This window comes from Carica papaya, chromosome 9 (genome assembly GCF_054855325.1).
Source record: "Carica papaya isolate Zhongbai chromosome 9, ASM5485532v1, whole genome shotgun sequence".
NCBI classification, from domain to species: Eukaryota; Viridiplantae; Streptophyta; class Magnoliopsida; order Brassicales; family Caricaceae; genus Carica; species Carica papaya.
Window position 1 is genome coordinate 7,781,250 of NC_142317.1, and position 26,189 is coordinate 7,807,438.

A 26,189-nucleotide genomic window follows, 5' to 3' on the forward strand; every position below is an offset into this window, starting at 1 on the left:
CGAAAGGGGCCCTGGGTCTAAGTTGCGATTTTTTGGGACACATGCAGGTACTAGTAGTGTATTTCAGCTCCCCAGGAAAAATTCAGAGAAAATTAGGGACAGCCTGTAGTCGCACTGTAGAGCCGTATTCAGACCCTGAAACAAGTAAGGATCCCTCACCCTGTTTCCTATCACTGTATTAAACTTGAATAAATGATAAAACGTTATTTCATGAATCAATAGATGTGTGAAATTGTTTAAGATCGCTAATGGAGCCCGAGTCTGGTGTGTTTGTCGGTCAGCTGTTGTTTGGCCTATTTTACAGTTTTAAATGCAGTATGAGATCTGATGTTTTCATTTCATAGTTTCGTATGCATATATCACTGCTTTATTGATTACGGGTTGAATGACTGAGAACCCGATATTGCATGTTGTCTTGTTTGGCATAAATTACTGGTTTGCTTGTTTGTGTGTGATCTGATGATGCTGACTGAGGAAAAGGGGAATAAAAGGTTATGTAAATTGATAATTGTATAATGTGGTCAGCTTGACTAGATATCCTGGGAGATGGTGGACGGACCGGGTCCGTAGGGAACCCTACCGGGATTGTGGTCTCTCATACCGGATGTGGTATGGAGATCTTATGTGTTTTGGCGCCCATACTGGACGGGGTATGGGGACGGCCCGTTTCACCCTCATACCAGACGGGGTATTGAGGTTTATGGTTTTGGTGCCCATACCAGACGGGGTATGGGGACGGCCCTGGAATCTGATTACAAGTGTTAAGGGTTCACGGGTAGCGGGACCCCTATGGATCCCCATGGATACTAGTAGACTGGTAAAAGAAGAAAAATATGTTGTGTAATGATTGAAATGCAAAAGGCGTGATAAGTATTATGTTATACAGTTCATATGATTTCATGATGATGATAATGTTATTGCTTTCGTATGTTGTTTTATGAACTTCACCGAGGTAAGTGGATAGTAAAGGATTTTATTATTGATAAAAGAATTTGTGGTAAATTATGCTCCATTGGTCTTTTTGTGTTTTCTACCCACCTTTACCTCTGTGACGGTGAGATAGTGTGATGTCTTTACTGGGCTGGTGTAACTCATTCCTTATTTAACCATTTCAGATCAGGAAGACATTGTTCCCGAGCCCGTTCCGCAGGAAGACGGCGAAGGGAACACCTGAAGACTCCGTAGTTATATTTATAGCTTTTATTTTCGAGTTTCTCTTTTAGTTAGTTTGTTCTTTTATACTTTGAGCACGTTTTTTGTTTTAGTATAAGGGATGTTAATCAAAATTTTTATTACGCTTCCGCATTTGACCATTTTAATACACATATTTCATTTTAAAATTACGGGGCCGTTACATTACGAAAATATCAATTCTAAAAAATAAACAAAAATTAAAGAAATGAAATAAAAAACGAATAACTAAACATCCTATGATAACATTCACTAGCACTTGAAAGGAGTTTGGATAGTGAACTACGCTCAACCCTCTTACTAATCAGGATATGAATCTTGGTCATATTGATCTGAAATAGTTAATGAAAGGGTGAGTTACACTAGCCCAATAAGTGTAATGCCCAAATTAATTTAATTGTAAATTAAATTAATTATAAATATAATTTTTTAATTTTAATTTTAATTTAGTATAAAAATGAAGAAAATACGATGGAGGATGAAATTGAAAACAATTTTCAAAAAAAAGGGTGGAAATTTGGATTCTGGGTTTATTTTTAAAAGAAAAATAAGAAATCGGAGGTCAAAATATAATTTAAAAAATTTTTGCCACATAGGATGCCCGGTAAGTAGCTCCGACGAACCAGGATGCGACGCGTGGCAACGGACGCTGATGCGACGCCACATAGGAGGCCACGCAGGCGATCTGCGTGCCCGCGATGGAACGACCCAAATTCGTTCCGCGCGCATAGACGACCTGAATGCGTTCCCTCCCCAAATGCGATCGGACGGCCAGATTTAAACGCGATCAGACAGTCCAGATAAGATCGTGATGAACAGTCCAGATTATATCGCAGTGCATGGCTCAGATTCACTCCCTATTTAATCGTGATCGGATGGTTCAGATCAAACGCGATAGACAGTGTAGATTAAATGGGGACATATATAAATAATATCTTTCACACCAAACCCTAACCCTAACTGCCAGCCACCCTCGCCGGAAAAGAAAACCCAACCGCTGAGAAGGAGAGCCGCCGCTGCGCCGGAGCTACTTTCAACTGCCAAAAAAGGAAAAAATTTCCCCCTTTGCTCAGAATTCAATTTTAAACACCTCCATGGTCAAATCGAAGCAAAAAGACCGACCAATTGGCAGAAAACTGCGGGCAAAGCTTGGTGCCGCCGTAGGAAATTTCACAAAATGCCTCCGATAAGGCCCTTTCCGATCCCAGTTCGGTATAATTTTTTTACTTTTCTAATCACTGTTTTCTTATCTATAGGTTGACTGGAGTAAAACACCCAACTGCAATGTGAGGCGAAGGAGCAGCCGCACCGAAGAGCCCCGCCGCCGGTGAGTTTTTATTTTTTGTATTTTTTACTTCTCGGAGGGATCGACGCAAAATCAGCCTAAAATAGTTGACCTAAGGAAGACTGCTGCCGTGGGCGGCGGCGGCACCCTGCCAAAATTCTGGAATTGGCCAAAATTGGATCATGAGGCTGATTTTGGGTTTTTTGGGACATTTGTAGGTACTTATAGCGCGTTTTAATTCCCAAAGAAAAATTCAAGGAACCCGTAGAAACTAAGGGTCAAAATGAAATTAAAAAAAAAAGTGCAACGTAGGACCGCCTAGTCAGTAGCCCCGACGAATCAGAGCACGCCGCGTGGCAAGACACGCTGACTTGGTGCCACGCAGGAGGCCACGCTGACAATCTGCATGTCCGTGATCGGGTAGTCTGGATGTATTCTCGCGCGCCTAGACAGTCCAGATTCATTCCCTCTTCTGGCGCGATCGGACGATCGCGATTAAACACGATAAACAGTTCAGATTCGCTTCTTCTTTAAATGCGATCGGGCGGTCGAGATCAAACGCGATGAATGATACAAATTTAAGCGATACAAGTATAAATATATCGCATCAAACCGAACCCAAGCCCTAGTTGCTAGCCTTCCATAAAAAAAAAGAACCAGTCGTTAGAGAAAAGAGCGGACTGCCGCCCGCCGCCACATCAGAGCCACCTCCGAGCGCTAAAAAAAGTAAAAATTCTCCTATCCGTTCGGAATCACCTCTATGACCAAATCATAGTAAAATAAATGGCAGATGAGCTAAAAATTAAAAGCAAAGCCCGGCGGCCGCCGCAGACAAAACCCAAAACTGCTTCCGATGAGCCCTTACCGTTTCCTGTTTCGTCCAATTTTTTCACCATTGTATTCACCATTTTATTTTCAATAGATTGATCGAAGAAAACGCTCAGCCGCGAAGGTGAACTGGCGGAGCTGTCGCACCGAAATTTTTTTGCCCCAAGTAGATTTTTGTTTTTTGAATTTTTTCGGCCAACCGAGACCTCCTAACATGTTTTCTCACAAGGATGAGTATAAAACTTGTCGAAACCGACCAAAACTGACTAAAAATGGCTAAGTCGAGGCAAATCACCGTCGAGGCAGTCGGTGTCGTTGCCAGAGCACAGTGGTGCCGCCGTGCTGAAATTTCAAATTTTGAAAAAGAAGATTTTTAACACCGGTTTTGGATTTTTTGGGATATTTTTAGGTATATGAATCGTATTTTAATGTTTGAATAAAAATTCAAAAAATCTAGGGACCGCCAATAGGCGTAGTAAAAAGTTCAGTATTTCATATACCGATTCGGGTAAGAATCCTTCACGTTATTCTCTATTATGGAATTGAAGCTTAATAACCGGTAATATGATATTTTTTTAATTTATAAAACTTTGATAACAATTATAGGTTACCAATGGAGTCAGAAACCGATTAGTTATTTATTTGTTATTCTTTTTAACTGATTGTTGAATTTATAGCTTTAAATATATGATGATATACAAGAATGGTTAAATGATTCAATTGTGCTTCCTTGATATATATATATATATATATATTGCTTGACTTGCGTGATTTACAAATGATTTGTAAAATTAGTAATTAATATGCAAATATAAAATTATTTGGTCATGTGAATTAAGAAATAGTAGCCTTACTAAATATCCTAGGATATGGTGGACAGACCGAGTATATAGGAAACTCTACCGTGAACGTTAGCTTAGTCGGATAGGGTTGAAAAGTCCCTAACCGAAAAAGTTTGGAAGATATAGTTCACTCTCTTTCCAGACGGGGTATTGAAATGATGAAATGTTTGGTGCTCATTACCGAACGGGGTGTGAGGACGGCCGATTAATTATAAAATTGGATATTGGATTCACGAGTAGGGAGAACATCACTATGGACTCTCAAGGGTACCAGTAAGCAGGTAAGAAATGAAAGTTATTGTTTCTCGTTCTCTTATGTGTGAAAGTGAAAAGTGATATGGATATGGGTCTTCATAGGTTGTCTTTGAAAAACTTGCTATGGTAAATATTAAACAAATGCATCCAAATTTTAAATATATTTAAATAAAGCAACTTCATTAGTTATTTTTCTGATTTTTTTTACTAATCTTCAGTTTTCTGTATCTGTGATTAGTGTGATATTCTCACTGGGTTAATGTAGCTCACCTTTTCATTAACTATTTCGGATTAAGAGGATCAAGATTTAGATCCCGATCAGTAAGAGGATTGTGAGTAGTTCACTATCCGGACTCTCTTCAAGGACTAGTGAAGGTTGTCCTAAAATATTTAGTTATTTGCTCTTCGTTTTATTTTTTTAATTTCTATTTATCTTTTAGAATAAATATTATTGTAGTCCTATTAGACATTTAAAATTATTATGTAAGAAATATAAACCCTAACTATATTAATCACTTCCGTATTAAATTTATGAATTTATTTTTCTTTAAGTTTCGGGTCTCTACATTCCTAATTATATATTAAGCATCCAACCCATTTTTTCCAAATTTTCTAAGTCCATACTAGAGTTTTGCACTTCGACAACATCAACCTTTATTTTCAATTATTTAAAAATGCAAAAAAATTAAAAAATCAAAAACTACAAGTCAATAAGTTTTAATATTCAAAATTGAGATTTAATATAAGTCATTATCTGATGATTGAAGCAAACTACTTAAGAACAAACTGCGCCATTCAAGAGGGCAATCCATGAAAGCAGTAATCATGTTTGGTTTACTCATAAGAAACATATAAGCTCTTGTTTCTTCAAATGGATCAAAACCGAAATGAGCAATCTCTTTATATAGCTGGCTTCCTGAAACACAAACTTGTGTGTTCGTTGTAATATTCTCAATTGCATTTGCAACTAGTTCAATTTGCTCAGCCAGATAATCTTCCTCTAGGATAGTAGGCAAATAACTTGATTTTTTTTATGTTTGTAAGAAGATTGTGATTCTTGTTGGGGTTGTGAAGTAGGAGTTACGGGTGTTGGAGCATCATTCATCAGATCCACACCCTCAAAATTGAAATTGCCACCTAAATTTTGTGTAAGTTGAAGGTCAACCTCCTCAGTGCTTATTGCATATTCATTGCCACTCCTCTTCATTTGTCCTTTACTAGTATGTGTTGTCTCACAACTAGCCCCATCAGCTCTGTCCCTTTCATACATTTTCAACATTTTGTCGTAATTTTGCACACATTTGTTCTTCAGTTCAGCTACTTCAGGTCGAGCCTATGATGAAATAATATATTAACATTTAAATCGTATAAAATATTGTAAGCTACATATGATAAACTAATTAATTTTCCTCTATTAGTTGCTCCCACATCTCCTCTTTCGCTTCAAATATTTCAGTTGTCGGATTTCAGGCAAAACCACTCAATCCATGTTTGAAAACGTCATACCATTTGGAGAATCTTCTTTTCAAATTTTTAATGTGGTTATGAATTTGCTCTTTATTAGTAGATGTGTTTGGAAATGCATTCCTCAATTCAGTGTGATAGCTTGAAAATACCTCCGAGTTAATTTCTTATGTTTGATATATTTAATTTAGTCTTTATATGTATTTAGAAATATATAATAAGATTAATGATATAGTTTAGAGTCAAACAAAAAATTAATGGATAAAGATAAAGAGCTGGAACAAGTATAAAAAAATATAGAAAAATGCGAGAACCTTTTAAATGAAGTTGTATAATGAAAAATAGTAACTTTTAGATAAAATTATATAACAGAAAGTGATAACTTTTAAAAGAAATGACAAATAAACAGTGGTAATTTTTAGATGCAATGACATCACATAAAATTGTAACTTTTAGATGAAGTGTCATGTGAAAAGTGGTAATCTTTTAGATAAAGTAGAATATGAAAAGACCTTTTAAATAAAGCAGCATGTGAAAAGTGGTAACCTTTTAGATGAAATGACATGATGAAAGGTGGTAACTTTTAGATGAAATTGTATGACATAATGGTGACAACCTTTCTCTCATGGCTCCCCACTCCTATAAATAGGGGATAAAAAAAAGGGAGGAAGAAACATTTTGGATGAGAGAAAATAGTAAGAAGCATAGAGGTGAAGGAAGAAGAAGAAGTACTAAGTGTGTGATTTTTGAAAATATTTTGAGGTTTTAGATAAAAATCTTGGAGAAACTCTGCTAAATTTGTGAGAATAGATGAAGAAGAATAGAAGAGGAAGAAGGCTCATGATCAAAAGGAAGTTATAAATCATTAGAAAGGCATGCATTTTCTTTAAGTTTTGAAGTTCAGTTTCTCTTTGATTTTTAAAATTAGTTTTTGAGGATTGTGTTGAATATTTTTATGTTAAGAAAGTGACCAAAAATCATCTTGAAACTCTATCAAATTTTTTAGAGGAAAAGATTATAAATAAAGCAAGAACTCCGATGGAATTAAGATTATGACTGCCAAGGGCCTAAGATAAGTGGATATTATAGACTCATAACTTATGTAGTTTTGAAGTATTTTACGTATTTTCAGTATAAAAATTTACAAGTGTTTAATTTGTCTTTCGCATTTGCTAAGTAAGTGTTTGTTAAAGTTTTATTTCAATATAAATGTTATTTCATTTTTTATTTTCGAAATGTGGTTTTGATATGTGTGCATCACTCATTATGAAAATGAGCTGTTTCGAAAATACCTGCATTATACTAAGCTGCAATGTGGTTATACATAACTGTTCTGTGTTCGGGTATATTGACAAAGTGATAAATGTGTACTCATACATAACTGTTATGTGTTCAAGTGTATGAGGAAACAACCTGATTCGTGTACCCTAAACATTTCGTGTTTGGGGTGTAGCAATATTTTAAGACACTCATGTATGTCGTTTTGTGTTCAGATACGTGGAGAACTAGTAATAAGTATATATGCCTACGCATGATGTATGGTAACCGATTGATCATCTATAATAGTGATGAAGTAATTGTGAATTTGTTTTCTAATTTATGCATTTGTCTTCTGATTTGTATCTATTTTAGAAAAATTATATGATATATATTTTCTTATGTGTAAATAAACTATATATCGCATGTACTATGCTATAAGTTCATAATATTGCTTATTGGGATATTTTATCTCACCCTCCAATTACCTTTTAGATACTGAAGATACTGTTGCAAAGTGAGCAGTGATACCAATGAAAGTTATGAACCTAGACTCCGATATTAAGGTTATTGTTTCGTACTTTTGTTTAATAATATGTAACTAAAAAAATTTAGAGCATCGTATTTATATTTATCTTTTATATTTAAGGAATGTAACGCTTATGCGATTCTATTATGATTAATAAAGTTAAATTATTTTACTTAACTTGGTTTATGTAATTTTAGTAAGTATGCTCCGATAATTACCTTATAAAATGGGGTATGTTATGTGACATTCAGTCACGATGCAATCAATAGCTTACGTGGTGAATGTCCCCACTAGATCATAAATGTTGATTATAAAAGGCATCTACTAATAGATCATTAATAGAATATGTCCAATAGACAATATTGTTCCCTCCATCTGTCAATTTGTTCCTCTTTGCCATTTCCTAAAACACATAGCACAACACCAACAAATATAATCATATAGTCATATATCATACAATACAAACAGATATAACCAACATATATAATCATATACCATACAATACCAACAGATATAATCATATACTATACAAATTTTAAATATATTGTTGAATTAAAATATTAAAATATCTCACAAGTCATAAAGCATACAAATGTCAAATAATACAATTTGTTCAAAATATAATCAAGCATTGTAGGCAGCCAACATATAAGCTGCTATATGATCTCTAATAGCTTCTCCCTTCCTTGTGTCCTTAATACTATCTATAATGTTATATTGATTAAGTTCATCATGATAAACATGCTGAAGTTCTTCATCAACCTTTGGAAGATGTTCATCATTTGGATCATCTCCCCGTAAGTAGTTGTGCAAAATGCAACAAGTAAATATAATGCGATTAGGAGCTTTGAGATGATAATGAGGTTCAGAAGAGCTTGAAATAATTGGAAAACATTTCTTAAGAACTTCAAAGACAAGTTCAATTGCATTATATAAAAAACATGACAAATATTAAATAGTTCACGAGTATTGCATGGTGGATTCCATGAGTATTCACTTAAATGGTAACGTTCTTCTCTATATGGAGTAATTATTGCACATTGCAACATAAAACCAGCATCTACATGGTAGAACTTACCTATAAACAATGAATAAATTGACTAATAACTTTTTATTCATGTTTATACATTACATATTAAAATTCAATATATTTTAATTACCACCGGGAATAACTAAAGGATCCTCAAGTTTGTTTAATGCATGCTTTAATATTCTTGAATCTGATACAACCCCCTCTCACCCGGCTAGGATGTATGAAAATTTCAAATTGAATGTATAAGCCGTTAATACATTTTGTGTGGAAAAATATTTTCTCTCAGAAAACTTTAAGACATCACTTCTATATACTTTCACACGTATATGCGTTTCATCAATTGCACCAACACAATTCTGAAATTAATTATTCTCTAATTAGTTAAACTTATACTTATTTAAAAAAACTTAATTAAACTTGTACATTATGAAAAATTATAAATTAAATAACTTACATATTTACCTTAAAATATGGAAAGAACCTAAGATTGTTAGTTATTTCCAAAGGTACTTGTGATCCATCTGGCTGAATAAGAACTTTATCAGTCACTTATACTATACATCGTAACACATTATGGAAATGTTGACTTGTCGTCTCTCCAGATCGTCGAAAATGCGAATATATGACTCGATTTATCTCATTGTGTCCTAATAAGTAAAGTGTCTTGGCAACTTGTTCCTCCACAGTTGCACGTCCAGTGGGTCTAAACCCATCATTTATTACTAGCAAACGACATAAATTCATAAAAGTTAGAGCTCTTATCCTAATGATGTGCTGACAAAATTCACTTGAGACCAAGCTTTTCATCAACTTATCTCAAACTTTCTCTCTCTAGTCGTAATTCATGAGTACGCAGAAGCTTTCTCCTTTTATGAACACAAATCATAACAAGCATGATAAAGTACCTCACTAAAATAGTTACATGTTCTGTAAGATCCATATTTCGTAACTTATGGGAAAACCTAAAATAAGAATAAGTTTTTGTAAATGCATCCTTAATCAAAAATTTTACGCAGAGACAACATAAAATATCTCAATACGTGGACTGAGATATGGATATCAAGTTCACATGCACGTATAGCCATCAAAATAACATGATTACCAAAAGTTCTGTTTTCAGGGGCAAGATCAGGGTATCAAATAATAGGATTCACGACTTATGGAATTCTTTGTTTTATACTCTTTTTTTCTTTAACTTGGCAAAACATACTAATCAAAATCAAACCTGCTACCTTAAACTTAATCCCATTCTTATGGAAGAATAACAGAGGACTTTTACAAAGTTATAACTCGGTTTGTCAAGACCATGACTATGAGTAGCATGGTTCATCAATTTTTCTCTAAATAGAGCACCTATTATTCCAGGGTATTCAGTAGATTCCATCCATAATTTCTCCCATGTAGATCATTGAAGCTCTAGCCAATGGGTAAAAGAAAAATAAAAAAACTCTATTTGACATTGCTATAATGGCAATACCTCTCTACACATCATCAGCCATAAATTCATTGCCACCTCAGAACTCATGAGTTCTATGAAGGACAGAGCACATACTGCTTCATGTGCTCAAAATGGCAGTATCCAACCCCTACAGTATATACAGAATGTACAACAACAATGAAAGATAAGTTCCACTTCCCTTTCTAAGTCCTAAGTTCTTTTAAATTATTTTTCTTTTTCTTGAAAAGAAAAATTAGTATAATATATATAACGACCAAGGAGATGCAACTCAAATACAAAAACATAATAAATTAGTAAAAAAAATCAACCAACATATATAAAAACACTAAGCACGGTACATATGCACCAAACTAAAGCAACGTTATGACCATGTACACTTGTCCTCTTTTTCATTCTTTTCCCCGTACTTTGGTTTGTGAGTGAAGTTTTATGATATTCTTCATTCAATTTGTTCTCTTAATGCATCCACAAAACTGGAAAATTAAAATTTTAACTTCTATTTTTAACACATCCACAATACCATAAGTTACTAAATGATGACTAAAAACACATAAATACAAACATATACACACACACGCAGAAAATATATCTATATATATGTTTATATGAGTGCAGTCTCATGCAATATAGAAACAGAAAAGGCAGCAGCAACTAACGAAAATGTTGAATCTAACTTGAGATAATTAGAGAGAAAAATCCTTGAATATGATAAAAGATTTTTCGTACCCGAAGAATGAGAATAGATGGAAGTGGATCTAAGAAGAAATTAAAAACCATGACGAAGGACAGATAAATTGATAAACGTACCTCAGTTTCTAGGTCAAAGTTGGCTATGTTTTTCCAGTTGCTTCGGGTTATCTTCGCTTCTCTGTAAACAATCGAAGTCTTTCCCGTACCTTTATTATTATTTTTTTTTCCTAAAAGACTTCTCTCCTTGTGCGTTATATCCTAAGAACTTCCTAGTGGGTGGTTAAATCTTTCATTCCCCCAATTCTCATCGGGACAAAGAAAGTCTAAATAAGAATAATGGAGGAGAGACATATATTCATTTCGGGATTCAAAAAGAGACAACATAAAATACAAACTCCATAATCAGTGCTTACCTTGATTGAAAGAAGGAGAGGTGAAGCAAGTTAACACCGACGTAGACGATCGCAACAAGTAGAAGCAGAATATGGAAGTAGAAGAAGCAAAAACAGATGAAGAGGACGATAGAAGCTGCAGTGAAGAAAGAAGAAGCAAGTCAGGCTATGAAGAAAAACAAAATTGGGGTTTAACGGTAAAATTGGAATTAACAAAATATTGTGAGGGTATAAACGGAAGAAAATTATTTAGCCATAAAAAACTATCAATTCAGTAGTTTTGACTTTTTGCCTCATGGATAAAGCTACTTCACAAACACTTTATTCCAAAGATCGTTTGTTAGATAGATCAAGACTTATCAGTTTTCGAAAGATGAAGAATTTTTCTTATGCGAATATGTGCTAGGAGTGAGATGTGAATTAATATCAATATGAAAGTAACTGTTCATACAAACAGATCAATATTTCTATATATATATAGTCACATTTATTTATTTATTTATCTATAATTTATATTAAGTAAGCTGACATTATTTTTAAATAGGTGAAATAAATTAGGAAAATAAAGAATAACATCAATATAGTAAGTTTGATAAAGAAAGTAAGGTGAATATGTAAAGCTATATAATGAAAATTATAGTAATGCGATTGAGTCTGAATTCGAATTTTGAATTTTAGGTTCTTTAGTTAATTTAATGAAAGAAAGCAAATTAATAAAATATTTGGTAAAATAAGAAAAACTTTAAATAGGTGGGGCCGCTTAAAGTAGTATCTTCGGCCCGCAACCACCAGGGTGGGTTCCACAAAGCCTGCTTTACTTTCCCCCTGGGAAAAAAAACGGAAGACGTGGCAAAGATTTCAGGGCTCAATCATCCATCATTTACCATCAACCTATCCTCGCTTAATATAATAAAAAGAGCTCCGCCACAGTCCTCTCCCTGACAGCGAGTGCGTGATAGAAAGAGAGAGAGCAGAAGACAGCGGTACGGGGTCCTGACAAGCCTTTTCCCAAAAGCTTAACGGTCATCCAAAAATCCGAAGAGTGAGGGAGCGATCGAGAAAGGAGATGGGGGAAGAGAAGAGGCACCAGATGATGCAGAACCTGTTTGGCGATCAATCCGAAGAAGAAGAAGAAGAGATCGATTCTGAGCATGAATCCAATCCCCAGCCCAATTACGCTTCGGTAATTTCTTTTTCTCGTTTTTTTTTTCTTTTTTTTTTCCTTTATACGCGTTCGGTTCGTCGCATGTATCTAGGTCAAATTTGTTGACGCAGTTGCTAGGTTTTGCTCTTGCTGTGAGAACACTGTGATTGGGAATCGGATGTGTGCTCGAAGAATTTAGTTTGGTGCATCTGTTTCATATTCATGTATTTTGTTTGATAATATCTTTGTTTGGTACATAAGTTTGTAATACAACATTATGATGTTTGTTTTCTACGTCCTTGGAATTGCTGAAGGAAGAGAACGTAATTAGGGCTCTTTTGTTTTTGCTAAACGAAAGATTTGGTAATGTGAGCACTAAAAAGTGTAGCTTGGAATGGGGTTACTCTATCAACTTTTTTTTTTTTTTTTTTGGAATAGTTTTGATGTTTCCATTTATCATGCATCAATTACCCAAGCAACATTTTTGTCAACGAGAAAAAAGTCTTATTGCAAGACTCGGTCATGTTTAATTGAAAAAAATTAATGGTTCTACGGGTGTCAAAAGTTTTTTCCGTTATATTTGCAAACCGAAATTGAATTTTATATCTTTATCTCTCAACTGAAGTCTAATATTTGTTATACTTCTTGATTTGTTTGGTGTAAATGTTTGGGACAACTGAAACTTTTCAATTGCATATATCAAGCTAAGACCTCTCTGCCAAATCAAAAGGAGCTGTAGTCCTACAAAACATAGTGTTTGAATAAATAATAATTTTTTTCTCATACATCCCTATTCAGGATGAAGCGGAGGGAGGGTTGGAGCCTGAGGGTGAAGGTGAAGTGGAGGGGCACGGGGAGGCTGAAGTGGAGAGTGAAGGTGAACTACATGTAGAACCTGATCCTGGAGAAAGTGAGGGTGAAAGGGAACAAAGTTCCCAAGAAGTAGATATTGAGGATCATAGGGAAGAAAGTGAAGCAAGAGACACAGACAGTGATGAGAAAGAAGAATATCATCAAAGAGTGGTGACAAGCCGGAGGCGGGAAATAATTGAAAGTGGATCAGAGAGGTCTGAGGAAAACAATTATCCTGACAATGAAGATGAGGAGGTTGATCAGGCTAGAAGTCCAAGGTAACCTCTCTGCGTCTCTCTCTGTCTCTCTCTCTCTCTCTCCCGTTGCTGTTTCACCAGTTCTTTTGTGCATCTATTGATGGGGTCTTCCAATCGTGTGAATTGTATTATGAGATAGGCTGATTTCTTTGCTATACTCTTAAGCTACCTTAAATTCCTTATGGTTACAATTTTTTTACAGCGAGTTAAGTTGACTATTATTGGAATCTTGATTTGGTAGCAGTAGATCACCTGGTGAGGAGAAGGATCAGGGTCTTGTTTCACAATCTGCTGCTGAGATCCGTGATGTATTTGGAGATTCTGATGAGGAAGAAATGGCAGACTTTGCTGTTCCACAGGACATAGAGGAAGATTCACATGTGAGTACCAGTTTTCAGTAGGGAAAGTGCATGATATTTGTAGAAGTATCATCCTGTTCTGGCACTAATGTAAATAATGCATTTTAATTTTTCAGAGATCCCTGATAGAAGATGAGGAGGGTTATGAGAAGGATCTAAGGCCTGAAGACATGGTGCCCGATGAAGACGCTCAGTATGATTCGGAAGAAGAGCATGTTGAAGCTAAACAAAGAGAAAAGCCAGTTGGTCCTCCCTTGGAGCTGGATATTCCACTGCGTCCACCTCCTGCTGAACCAACAAAGGTAAATCTGCATCCCTTTTGAATGCAGCTTTAGTAATACACATATAATTATTCTTTCTCTTGATTCATGAATTTCATATGCTGTTCAACCATTTTCTTATTGTCTAGATATTGTTAGTCTGGCAGAGTGGTCAACTGAACCATGATCTCATTGTTGGGGTTCAACCAAATGTACTCACAATACTTCAATGCTGAACATTATCTTCCATGCAACTAATGTTTATTTATTTATTATTTTTGGGTTCTAGGTAATAAACATATAGAACCTTACATAACCTAAGGGCTTCGGACGGGAAGTTGAATTGGCCATCTTAGTTCTTTCTGTAGGCTTCCTTATATTTAGCAAAATATTTGTTCACAATCTGCAAATTCTTACTTCTGCATGGATTTAACTTTTTTTTTTAAAATTAAAAGTATAAAGTATCATTGAATTATAATACTACGGGGGTGAGATCCCATGTACAAAATTATTTACAAATTAGTTAGTATGTCAATGAAATTCCCAAAATCAACATCAGGGAGAATGGGATGCCCCAACACCAAAAAGCCCAACACCTGTAACCATAAATCTTTGGCTCTAAACAATTCTTTTTCCTTCCTCTCAAAAGCTCTCTTGTTCATCTCCTTCCATACAACCCATAATATTGTAAGAGGAATGAAGTCTACATTCTTTCTCCCGTTGCTAATACCTTTCCAGGCCCATATTTCATCTTTAACTTATCTGTCTGTTGCCCGGTTAATCCCCAAAAAACCATAGTCCATGGTCTATAATTCATATGTAAGTGGAGGCCACAGCATAATATGATCCCAAGATTCAACCTCCTTTTTACATAGAAAGCACCTGTTGATTAAGATTTTTCCCTTTCTCATCAGTTTATCAATTGTCAGAATACATCTTCGACCTACTTCCCATGCAAAGAAAGCCACTCTGGAAGTAGCATTAACCTTCAAAATTTGTTTAACTGGAAATTTAGTCTGAAATATGTGGATTTAACTAGTTATTGGTTGGTTTTTCTTCTTCTCTTACTTGTGGCATGCCATCAGATTCTGCATGGTTTAACCATCTGGTACTGGATTTGGGAGGCCTTGAGTTGCTTATTTATATAGTTCATGGAAATTATATTTTTATACTTTGTCCATCTACTTTATGTAAGCCTTGAGAATTTAATAGTTATTCCTTTTTTTGGCAGATGAACATGATAAAAGTTTCTAACATAATGGGCATTGACCCCAAGCCATTTGATCCAAAGACATATGTGGAAGAGGATACATTTGTTACAGATGAGTCTGGTTCAAAGAAGCGTATACGCTTAGAGAACAATATTGTCCGCTGGAGGACTGTTAGAAACCCTGATGGCACAACATCTGTGAGTGTCAATTCTGCTTGTTTGCCTCTCCTTCTTAGCTGGAAAAATAAACTTATGTGCGTACAAGAGGGCTTTGTTAAATATAGCATATGAAAAACTGCATTAATAACTTATCTTAAGTTTAATAAATTTCAGTCTCCATTATTCATGGCATCTTTGTTATGATTTGAATTTTCTTTTTTTTTTTTTTTGAGATAAATGACTTCAATTTTCCTTAGGGGATATAGAGTGAATTCTAATTGGAATTTACAGATTTCTGCAACCGTTCAAATTCAAATGCCAAAGTTTATCTCCCCCTTTGGCAGTATCACATGGCACTTCTAACGTCTTACTTTTTGGTATGCAGTATGAGAGTAATGCACGCTTTGTGAGATGGTCAGATGGAAGTTTGCAGCTCTTAATTGGAAATGAAGTTCTTGACATTTCTGTGCAAGATGCACAGCATGATCAGACACACCTTTTTCTTAGGCATGGGAAGGTGACTGTTTACTTGTATCTGCAGGTTTTATTCAAGTGTAGTATATGGCCACTCTTTAAACTCTTTGGCTTTCTTTTATGGCTCCCCTAATCCATCGCCTAATATTTCCCTCCAGTTTTTTCTTATTTGGTGCTCTTCAATCTCTGAATTTCTTTGTGTGCGAACATTAGCATTTCTTCATGTCATGACGCTGAGGTTAACTTGTGACCTTTAAGGTTGAGATTGCTTGGGAACTTTTCCAAGATGCTGTACACCTGCCTACTCGGTATCCTTGTGTTATTGTGTTTTCAGGACTGTGATGATTGTTCCTTAAACTCTTCAAACAAACATTTGGTTTGCCTAATGTTCGTAGTTTAATAAGTAACTTAAGTTCTACTGGGTTCAAAGGGCACCTTCAGTAATAATTATGTCAGTGTCATCTTCTCTTTCTCATGATTTTCTTGGGAGGGAGGGGATGTGGAGGACTGGATTTGTCATGCAATTGTGTAAATTTGGCATGTGGGTTAATTTTTCATTTGGAGCTCAAATATCGAGCGATATATTACTTCCATCTCCAGTGGCCAACTCCTCTTTGGTGATAATTGGAATTTAACATACCATCATTGCAGGGAATCCTTCAATCACAAGGAAGAATCTTGAGGAAAATGAGGTTTATGCCATCTTCTTTGTCATCAAATTCACATAGGCTGTTGACAGCACTTGTTGACTCGCGGCATAAAAAAGTGTATAAGGTTAAGAACTGCATCACTGATATCGATCCTGAGAGGGAAAAGGAGCAGAAAGAGAAGGTACTCAATCATTTAAGTTTCTGGTTTTTGTTTGTGATGTCTTATTCATGGATTTCAAAAGTTGACTTTTCCTATGGTTTGAAGGCTGAAAATCAAACAATCAGAGCTAATGTACTCCTGAATCGGAAGAGAGAAAAAGTTAACCGGAAGTACACACCGACTGTTGAAAAAAGGCAACTTTCAACTGGCTACTTGGAGGGTGCTCTTGATGAGGTCTGCACTTGTTTCCTGCACTTTTCTTTTCAGTTTAAGGGAATGTTTTATGTAGTTGAGATTTCTGTTTGTTTAGAACAAACTCAGATGATTCAACTCTTTAGTTTTCACTTTATTGAAGTTTCCAAAATAATAAAAAAAGCCTTAGAGACTGCTTCTTTTGCAGTCTTAGTCTGCGAGTGTTGTTGCATGTCCTATTTATCTGAACCTTTATTAAGCTTACTCTTTTCACTCTCGCTTTATAGGACGACGAAACAGATTATTATGATTCTCGTCGTTCTCACCGCCGCTTTGAGGAAGACCTGGAAGCAGAAGCCCGCAGGGAGAAACGAATTATTAATGCTAAGAAGGTCTTGTGGACTTGAATCTTGTGCACATAGAAAATTGCTGTCCAGTGGAGATTACTTTTTGCTGATTTTTCTTCTCTCTCTCTTTATCTCTCTCCTTTTCAGGGACCTAAGGATATCCCTCGCAAGTCATCGTTGCCTGCTGTTAAACCATCTCGACGCCCAGTGGATTTCTCTGACAGTGAGAGAGAGGAGTCAGAATATGAAACTGATGGAGAGGAGGATTACAGGTCTCCCCCACGGAAGAGAGTTGAGGAGCCAGAGCCTGAATATGAAGAAGAAGAAGAAGAAGAGGATGAAGAAGAGCATGAAGGAGAGGTGGATGTTAACAGAGTGTCCGAGGAGGAAGAGGAAGAGCATGAGGTATGAAAACTTTTAATAAATGTTTTTATTTTATGTTTTAGCATAAGTTGCGTTGGTATGATGAAGAAGGTTTTGGAACTTTTATAGAAGGTCTTTAATTTTTAATGACTTTACTTTCGATACTTTAATTCGTTTAAGTACTTAAAAAAATCAGTCAGCCAATTATATCTGTTAACCTTGCAACTGTCATCTTAGAATCAAAGACGATGGGCCATTGACTTTTCTTTTGAGAAGAAAAATATGAAATTCGCTAAAGAGCATTAAGGGGGTTCCATCCAAAAACAAAGAAAGATCCAATAGGAAGAGTTAGGTTAGTCAGAAAGTGTGTGACGTCTCCTAGATCTTCAGCAGAATTGAGCGTGTAGACTTGAACAAAAATGAATTATTTGGAACCAAACATCTTGGACTCTATCAAAAGAATAACAAACATTCTCAAAGGCACTTCTATTTCTTTCCTTTCAAATAATCTAGAAAGAAGCTAGAGGGATAAGAAAGACCAATTCCTTCTCTTATCACCAAATATGCCTTGCCGTGCCCACAACTCAATTACCATTGAGGCATCCATAAAGCTCTGCACTTTGACTAGGTTCAAAATCATAGACCACAAACAATATGAAATAATTTATCTTAAGGAAAGATGACTTGGTATCCTGATAAATTTTTGCTCAAAAAACAACTTTTCTTACTTAAGGTGATTTTTTTTTATAGAAAAATAAGTATTTGTAATATGAGAACGAAATTAAGTACAAATGCGGAGACAAAATATCTTCCTCAAATATTCTGTAAGAAGTTTCTAATTATCAAGTCCAAGGATAGATCTTTGAGTGGCTTCCCATTCCCAAAAAAAAAAAAAAAAAAAAAAAATTCTTGGCGAAAATTTTTCTCAAGAACTGCAGCCACTGGAAAAGAGAAGGAACTATGGAGGTGTACTTGATGTGAAGACAAAATGACTTGACAGAAGAGGAAAAAATGACTTGACAGAATAGGAACTTATAAGCATAGCTTCCAGAACTTCTTCATCCTCCTTAAATGGGGCAATCTGCATAGTACTAATTTTGCATTAGTAACCAAATGTAGTCTTCTTTTTCCTGATCAAATAAGTTCCTCAATGCCTCTACCTCTGACACCATTTTGCCACCAACCACAAAGGAACAGTAACCATAAGAGCATTTTTCTTCTAGACAGAAAAAAGCAAAGCAGGGAAATTGATAAAGAACAGAGAAGAACCACAAGAAACGTCATCTCAAAAACTTAACTCTCTTCCTGATGCCCATCTTGAAATGGATGCATACCTCAAACTTCCGTCACTCCGTATAATCTATCCCCAAATACTATACATGTAAGCCCCCTTGCCTTTTCGTTTCCCAACCTCCTTTCTCCACAATCTGGGCTGTCGAGATCCCTTGGGCTCGTGGTGAAAGGAAATAGCTTGGGACTTTGTTGGGAATTGAAGAGGATGTTCTACGAATTATGAAAAGGAGATTAAGCTTGCAGAAGAGGGTTTAGGTGCTTTATATGTGGAATATTTGTTGAAATTATGTAAACATAATTATGTCTTGGAATGAACAAGTCTAGCAAAAGGGCTGTCATCAAGGGTTGTTTTGTTGGATTGGAGTAGGATGTTGACTGTCTTCGAGAAACCAAAATGGAATATTTGTTGACAGCATGGTACATTGGTTGCGGAAAGCTAAGGACTTGGGGTAATGTGACTTACATGTAGGAGCTGCAGGAGACATTCTAATGATGTGCGGCAATAGAATCATGCAGATTGTGGATTGGCAGAGAGGTGAGTGCTCTAATTCTCATGTTGTCAAAATCAAAGCCTCACGGTGGTGTTTCTTGTTATCGAGGATTTATAGTGAATAGGAGAGCTGGGAAAGGGAGGGCTTCACTAAATGACTTGGAAGTCGCTAGAAAGAGATGGGATTATCCTGGGGTGATTGGAGGTCATTTGACATGGTTTTGGACAAGCACGAACAGTCGGGAAAATCTTTTTTCCTAGGCTTGTGCAGATGAATTTCGAGCCTTTCTTGATACTTTCAACCTCATTGCTCTTCCTCCTCCTACCTAGAGTCACTCATGGTCATTCCCCTCTTTGCCATGAAGGGGCCTAAGTGTGGTCCTTATCCTTTTAGATTTAGAAATAAGTGGTTAAAGGTTCAAGGAACTAATTGGGAACTGCTGGGGTGAGCATATGGATTTCAAAGAACTTCAATATGAACAACAGAATTAAGCCTTGGAGCACTGTAGAGTACAAGGACATTGATACAAAGAGGGACCGCATGATCTGATTGGTGGAGGAGGTGGACTAGGTGGAGATTGAGAGAAAGGTCTAATCGATTGGGAGGGGAGGAGCAGGGGGAAATTAGGGTGGAGATTGCTAATTTACACCTGAGGAGGAAATTGCCTAGAGATAGAGATTGAGGGGTTTGTGGATAAAGGAGAGCAACTAGATTCTTCTGTAGCTTTGCTTCTCATCATAGAAGATACAAGTTTGTGGAGAGGTTGGAAATCAGGGGGTGGGGTTTTGTCATCAATGATTGGTTAAGGAGGTTGTGAAGGATTTTTTTTTGCTGATTTATACAGTATGCATGAGGAGTGGAGGCCTACTTTAATAATCTTATGTTTGCTTCTTTGGGAAGTGGGTGGGGAGTGGGTCAAGAAACCATTATCAAAAGAAAAGATACGTGTTGTTGCTTTGATGAATTGTTAGGGCAATAAAACTTTTGAACCTGATAGATTCTTGAGGCTTTCTTGTGGACTAACTGGGGGTGGATGAAGGGTGATGCTATTCTGTTTGAGGAATTCTTTGAGAAATGGACTTTGCTAATAGTTTGAGTACCACATTGATTTTTCTTATTTCTAACATAATTGATGCCTCCAATGTAGTGATCCTCGTCTACAACCTTTCTTAGGTTCATCTACTAGCTTATTGCCAGAGTGTTTGCAGATAGGCTTGACCATGTTGTGGAGAATGTAGTTGGGGAATTAGGGGAAGGCAGATCTTGGATGTGGCTTTTTTCTATTGAGGTGGTAGATTATCTTCTTAATGAGGGGAGACGAGGGTTAATTTGTAAGCTTAATATGGAAAAGGTTTTTGTCTTTCTTTTGAGATAAAAAAGTGTAGTGTATATTAACAGAGTACCTAAAAGGGGGTACCACCCATTTACAAAAGATTAATATGGAAAAGGTTTATGACCATGTGTCATGGAATTTCTCTTGTATATGTTCCCCAGATGGGATTTAACCCTAGATGTTTCAAATAGATCAAAGCATGCAGTTCTTCTTCATCCTTTGTGATTCTTATTAATGACAGACTCATTGGTTTCTTTGGAGCTTGGAGGATCTGGAAAATGGTGCGGCTTTAGCTAGAATTACGGGGCACAAGCTTTTTTTTTCCTGAGTTTCTTCTTTTTAAATATTTAATGCATAATGGAATAGGTTTTATTTGGTAAATAGATTAGAAATTATAATTTTTTTAAAATTTATTTAGGAAACTTAAATCTAATCCATTCTACATCATTAAAAGAATTATCATTTCCAATATATTTAGAAAATCCAAACTTAATCCATTTTCACCGATATCTTCTATTACTTTTGGGACCTAATTCTGAGTATAAAGTCACATGGGACTTGGTGATCAATAGATTTGATAAAAGACCTGCTGGTTAGAATAGGGGCTTCTTCTCTAAAGTGGCAGGTTCAAACTTGTTTAAAGTACTTTGGCAAACCTCCCATTCTACTAGTCTACTCTTCAACATCCTGTTGGTTTTGTTAAAACTTTGGGAGCAATCCAGTTTCAGTTTCTGTGGGGCAAAGATGGTTTTGCCTGATGGCTTGGGATGTAGTCAAACTTCCTTCGGACTTGGATGGGACTTGGTATCAGGTGTTTGGTGATCTTCAACACTGATATTTTAGGAGTCTAATTTTAGTATGCTGATGTTCTGGACCTCTCTTGTATTTTATTTTGTGCTTTGGATATATTGTCCCTATGCAAGGATGCTTCCAGCAAACATTCCCAGACTTTTTTGCAGTAGACTCCGTTCTAGACATGCTTTATCAATGGGCCTCTTATTTTGTTGTCTGAAGATACAGCAGTTTGATGTGTTTGTATATTTCCTTTGTTGTGCTGGAATCCTAGAATTAGTTGGCATCTGTGTTAATGTGGCATCAAGTAAATTCTCCATGCATCTTCATGAACCATATAGCAACAAGGGGCCTAAAGTAAATTCTCCATGCATATAAGTTCAAGTCGACTCAGTGACTGAGGGACTACCCCTACTGTGGTAGTTATCTTCTGCATCTGCTGTAGTAATTTGATTTTTTGTGTGACATGTGAACATTCAACATTGGATAAAAACTTGGTAAATCTGATGACAATATGTTCATGTTTGCCTTACATTTCCCTATTACTTGTTGCTGGAATCTAAGCAGGAGGACTATGGAGGCACTCACAAGCGGAAGGGAATTGAGTCAGACGAGGAATCTCCTCCAAGAAAGATGCCCAGCCGTCGGCGTAAAGCAGTTGTTTTTGATAGTGATGAAGAATGAGAAACTTCCACAGACAAGCATGAAGTAAGAAGCTGCTAAACATCTTTGCTGGCATATTCGTGTTTCTTGTTTATAGAGATTCTTACTAATATATGTAGTGTTGCTTGCGTAAGTTTTTAGTAGTGCCATAAGACTTGAGCTCTTTTCTGCGTATAATGGTTCATGCATTGCATTTGAATGCTTAATCTCTGCGTGAATGGGGAGGGCTTTTTGAGACATGACAAGGCTGTGCTTTGACTCACTGGCTAAGAGGTTATTATGAATTATTTAGTTTTTGTGAATTCATAAGAATTAAATGTTGATCAGGCTTCATTGAGGACTCATGTAAAACTAAAAAGAGCAGCTTCCTAAAACCTTGGGAACATGATATATAATAGCTTACAATGTAACCTAGAAATGCCACTCTTTTTTTCCCATTAACATTGCAAAAGTATGGCATGTCCAAAACATTTATCCCACATGAGCATGTTAAAATTAATCTATATAGGCAGATATGAACTTTCGTAGAACGTACCAAAAAACTTGTGGTTATGGCTGAGGCATGTAGCAACTGCGTGTGTTCCCTTGTGGAGTACTGTGAACCCCTGCATGGTTCCCTAACTGTTCATCATTGTAGAAAAAAAGTTTTTCCAGTTAGTGTTGATGAACTTTTGGTTTAACATTTGGCAGGGAACGAACTTGCTTGTTGTCTTCCAACAAGAATAAAATGGTGTTAGATCTGGGGTGGAACAGCAGAGGTGGATGAGTGGAAAGCTGTTAATTACTGCAATTGTGCATAAAATTGAAAGTAGGGTGTATGTACTTTTTCTAGGTAGTGCTTTCTGCATTTTGTTTGTCGACAGAGAAGGTTTATGTTTCATCTTATTCCATGAAATAGTAGAGAGAGATATAGGGAAGAAGTAAACTTTTTTGGTTCTCTAATTATTTTTCCAAAATTTGATGAATATATTTCTGCTTTTGAACGATAATCTAGTAATTTTCTGGATTGTGCAAGAGTAGATGGCCGTATGCTCAACTGGAGGCGCCAAGTCCTTTTTCTCTCTCGCCGATCTCTCCTCTCATTTGGGCTATTGTTTGAATTAAATGTAGAACAACATGATTTACTATCTCGATCTGTAAAGGTATAGGTCATGTAATTTAGTGGGAAAAATATAAAATGGAATTGAATACTGAAAGTATATATATTTATGTATGTGTGTGTGTGTGTGTGTGTGTGTGTGTGTGTGTGTGTGTGTATATATATATGCTGCTTATATTGATAGAGACGGAAAAAGGAGTGTTATTGGGCACTCGAATCTGCTTACAGCATTAACTGTAACTTGGATCAATTTAATTTTTAAATTATAACTTCTGAAACAATTATTTTTTTAATTTTTATGACATAGCCAGGCTGAGCCCTCTGTAACTTGTGTCAGGTAGCAGACTGGTCTACAAGCCCAAGACAAGGTTTGTTTTCATAAAGTTGTAGGATTATGAGAAGCCACATCCGTTTTAATTGCTGAAAGTGTTAAGACTTTTTCATTCAACTAATGTGTTATAAAAAAGTTCAAAAAAACAAATTTCAAACAGTTAGTGGTTACCTAAAATTTCAAATGAAGACGTGTATTAAAACATTGTTAGTATCATAAATTGTTAAATGAAAAATTTTATTCTTTAAATCCAGAATTTCAATCTAGTTGTATATCCATAACATGTTTTATTAATTATTATCTTCTTCCAAGTATATATATTGTATACCTGAAAATATTTCTAAGAAATTTGTATTTATGTTATAGAAAACCATTTTTTTTTATTTTTAATGTAAAATGTATAAATGTATATGGTAATTCTTACATAAACATAATTTGTTCTTTTAAAATAATAAAAGAAAATCACTTCTGTTGCCTTCAAAATTAACCAAATAAAAAATAAAATATTAAATGTCTTATCAAATTTTTAACTCGTTGCAATTATTTCAACCATAATAAAATATTTTTTTTACTTATAAATATAATAAACTTATTAAAAATGATAAATTTCATGTTATTTAAATTTATGTGAGTTCATGTTTACATACTCTTTTAATTTTAGTAGACTGATTATATTATATTAATTGTAAATATTTGATTAAACTTAGTATTAACTAAATTCAAATGAATCATGTAAATTAAATTGGGTTGCCTGATTTGTTCTCATCTTTTTTAGATTTACCTACGACTTATATAATTAATTTATAATTATTTATTACTAAATGGTAAGAGAAATATAAATGTTTGTAACATACATTTAGAATGGGAAGTGAGTTGGAGACCGAATTGTGTTGACGTCGGTGTCAAATCAGTGGATTCCACAAGCAACTCCTACGTGGCTGGCTGCTCAACAACCCGTGTTCAAATTGCAGACCGACGCTGATAATGGAATCAAACGGTGGATATTCGCAATCTCTTATTTTTTTATTTTTATTTTTTTTTAATTTAATCTCAAAAATTAGAATAATAGTCGGCGCATACACGTGCGCTGGTCATTGCTCATTGTTTACTGGCTACGCAGTGATCATAACTTCTCATCCAGCGCGTTCGCCAACATTCTGGATTACCCGAGAAGGTTCCATTCACCAAATTGGAAACTGAGCTCCCGATATTAATTTAAATAATAATAATAATTTTTTGATTTTTAAAAAATTACTCGAATTTATAATTTAACAACAAAAAAATTAATATTTGAATCTTTGAATAAATTAATTATGTAAATATTTGAAATTTAAAAAGAAAATAAAATAATGAATTAAATGTGAAAACGAAATAATAGAATTTAGGATTTGCTTCGGCCCGACTGTTTTTAGTCAGTTTTGGCCAATTTCGACTGGTTTTATACACATTATATTTCTGCGAGAAAATACGTTATGGGGTTTCGGTTGACTTAAAAAAAAATCAAAAAATAAAAATTTACCGGTAGTGAAATTTTTCGGTGTGGTGGTTTCACCAGCTCACCTTTGTGACTGGATGCTTTTCTTCGGTCAACCTGTAGAAAACATAACGGTGAACACAATGGTGAAAAAATCGCATGAAACGGAAAATAGAAAAAGGCTATTCGGATGCAGTTTTTGGTTTTGCCTACGGCTGCGTCGTCGGATTTTACTCGCGATTTCTGACTCATCCGCAGTTCTTTTTGCACTGATTTGGTTATGAAGATGCTCAGAATCAAATTCCGAATAGATAGGAGAATTTTTACTTTTTTTGGCGGTCGGATGTGGTTTTGGCATGGCAGCAGGCGGTGGTCAGCTCTGTTCTCCGGCAACCAGTTCTTCTTCTCTAGCTGGAGGCTGGCGGTTAGGATTTGAGTTCAGTGTAATGCGAGATATTTATATATGTCTTTCTTAAATTTGAGCCGTTCATCACATTTGATTTCGACCGTTCGATCGCGTTTAAAGATGAAATGAATCTGAAATGTTCATCGTGATTTGATCTTGATCATCCGATTGCGTTTAAAAAGAGAACGAATCTACACCGTTCATCACGTTTGATCGCAATCCTCCGATCGTGCATGATGAGAGAACAAATCTGGGCCCTCCACGTGAATGGGAATGCTTCTGGGCCATCTGATCGTGAGTATGCAGATTGCTAGTGTGGCCTCCCACGTGACACTGAGTCAGCGTGTCTTGTTACGCGACATGCTCCAGTTTATCGAGGCTGTTGACTAAGCGGTCCTATGTGGGATAATTTTTTTAATTACGTTTTGACTTATAATTTCTAATTTTTCTTTCAAAAGTATAATTCGAATTTAAATTATTATTATTTTTTAAAATTATTTTTAATTTCCTACTCACTTATTTTTTTTTTATTTTATTTAATACAAATTTATTAATTTTAAAATTATATTTTTATATATTTTAAAAATTTTAAAATTAATCTCAAATTAAATTTAGGATTAAATTATTACAACTTAAGAGCAATTAAAAATTAAAT

The 26,189-nt window shown here is 35.4% G+C and overlaps 1 protein-coding gene and 1 long non-coding RNA gene across 5 annotated transcripts; one reads left to right on the forward strand and one right to left on the reverse strand.

Annotated features, from left to right (window-relative positions):
- Positions 1-7,865: 7,865 nt before the first annotated feature.
- Positions 7,866-11,645, reverse strand: LOC148239775 (uncharacterized). 2 transcript variants are annotated; one of them, XR_015816438.1, is made up of 2 exons: positions 9,147-11,645; positions 7,866-8,054 (listed from the first exon to the last, which is right to left on the reverse strand). It is a non-coding gene; the product is annotated as an uncharacterized LOC148239775 (long non-coding RNA). The 2 variants fall into 2 exon arrangements; XR_015816437.1 differs by lacking the exon at positions 7,866-8,054 and adding an exon at positions 8,174-8,442.
- Positions 11,646-12,111: 466 nt separating this feature from the next.
- On the forward strand, positions 12,112-23,427 carry VIP4 (leo1-like family protein). 3 transcript variants are annotated; one of them, XM_088211048.1, is made up of 12 exons: positions 12,112-12,408; positions 13,168-13,499; positions 13,726-13,858; positions 13,954-14,139; positions 15,329-15,505; positions 15,852-15,983; positions 16,592-16,771; positions 16,856-16,984; positions 17,230-17,334; positions 17,437-17,694; positions 22,129-22,269; positions 22,915-23,238. In XM_088211048.1, the coding sequence occupies exons 1-11, from the start codon at positions 12,292-12,294 to the stop codon at positions 22,243-22,245; spliced, it is 1,866 nt and encodes a 621-aa protein (XP_088067174.1). In that variant the 5' UTR covers positions 12,112-12,291; the 3' UTR covers positions 22,246-22,269; positions 22,915-23,238. The 3 variants fall into 3 exon arrangements, with proteins under 3 accessions (XP_088067174.1, XP_088067173.1, XP_088067172.1); XM_088211047.1 differs by lacking the exon at positions 22,915-23,238 and adding an exon at positions 23,245-23,427 and having other exon boundaries at positions 12,113-12,408; positions 13,723-13,858; XM_088211046.1 differs by having other exon boundaries at positions 12,115-12,408; positions 13,723-13,858.
- The last annotated feature ends 2,762 nt before the right edge of the window (positions 23,428-26,189 follow it).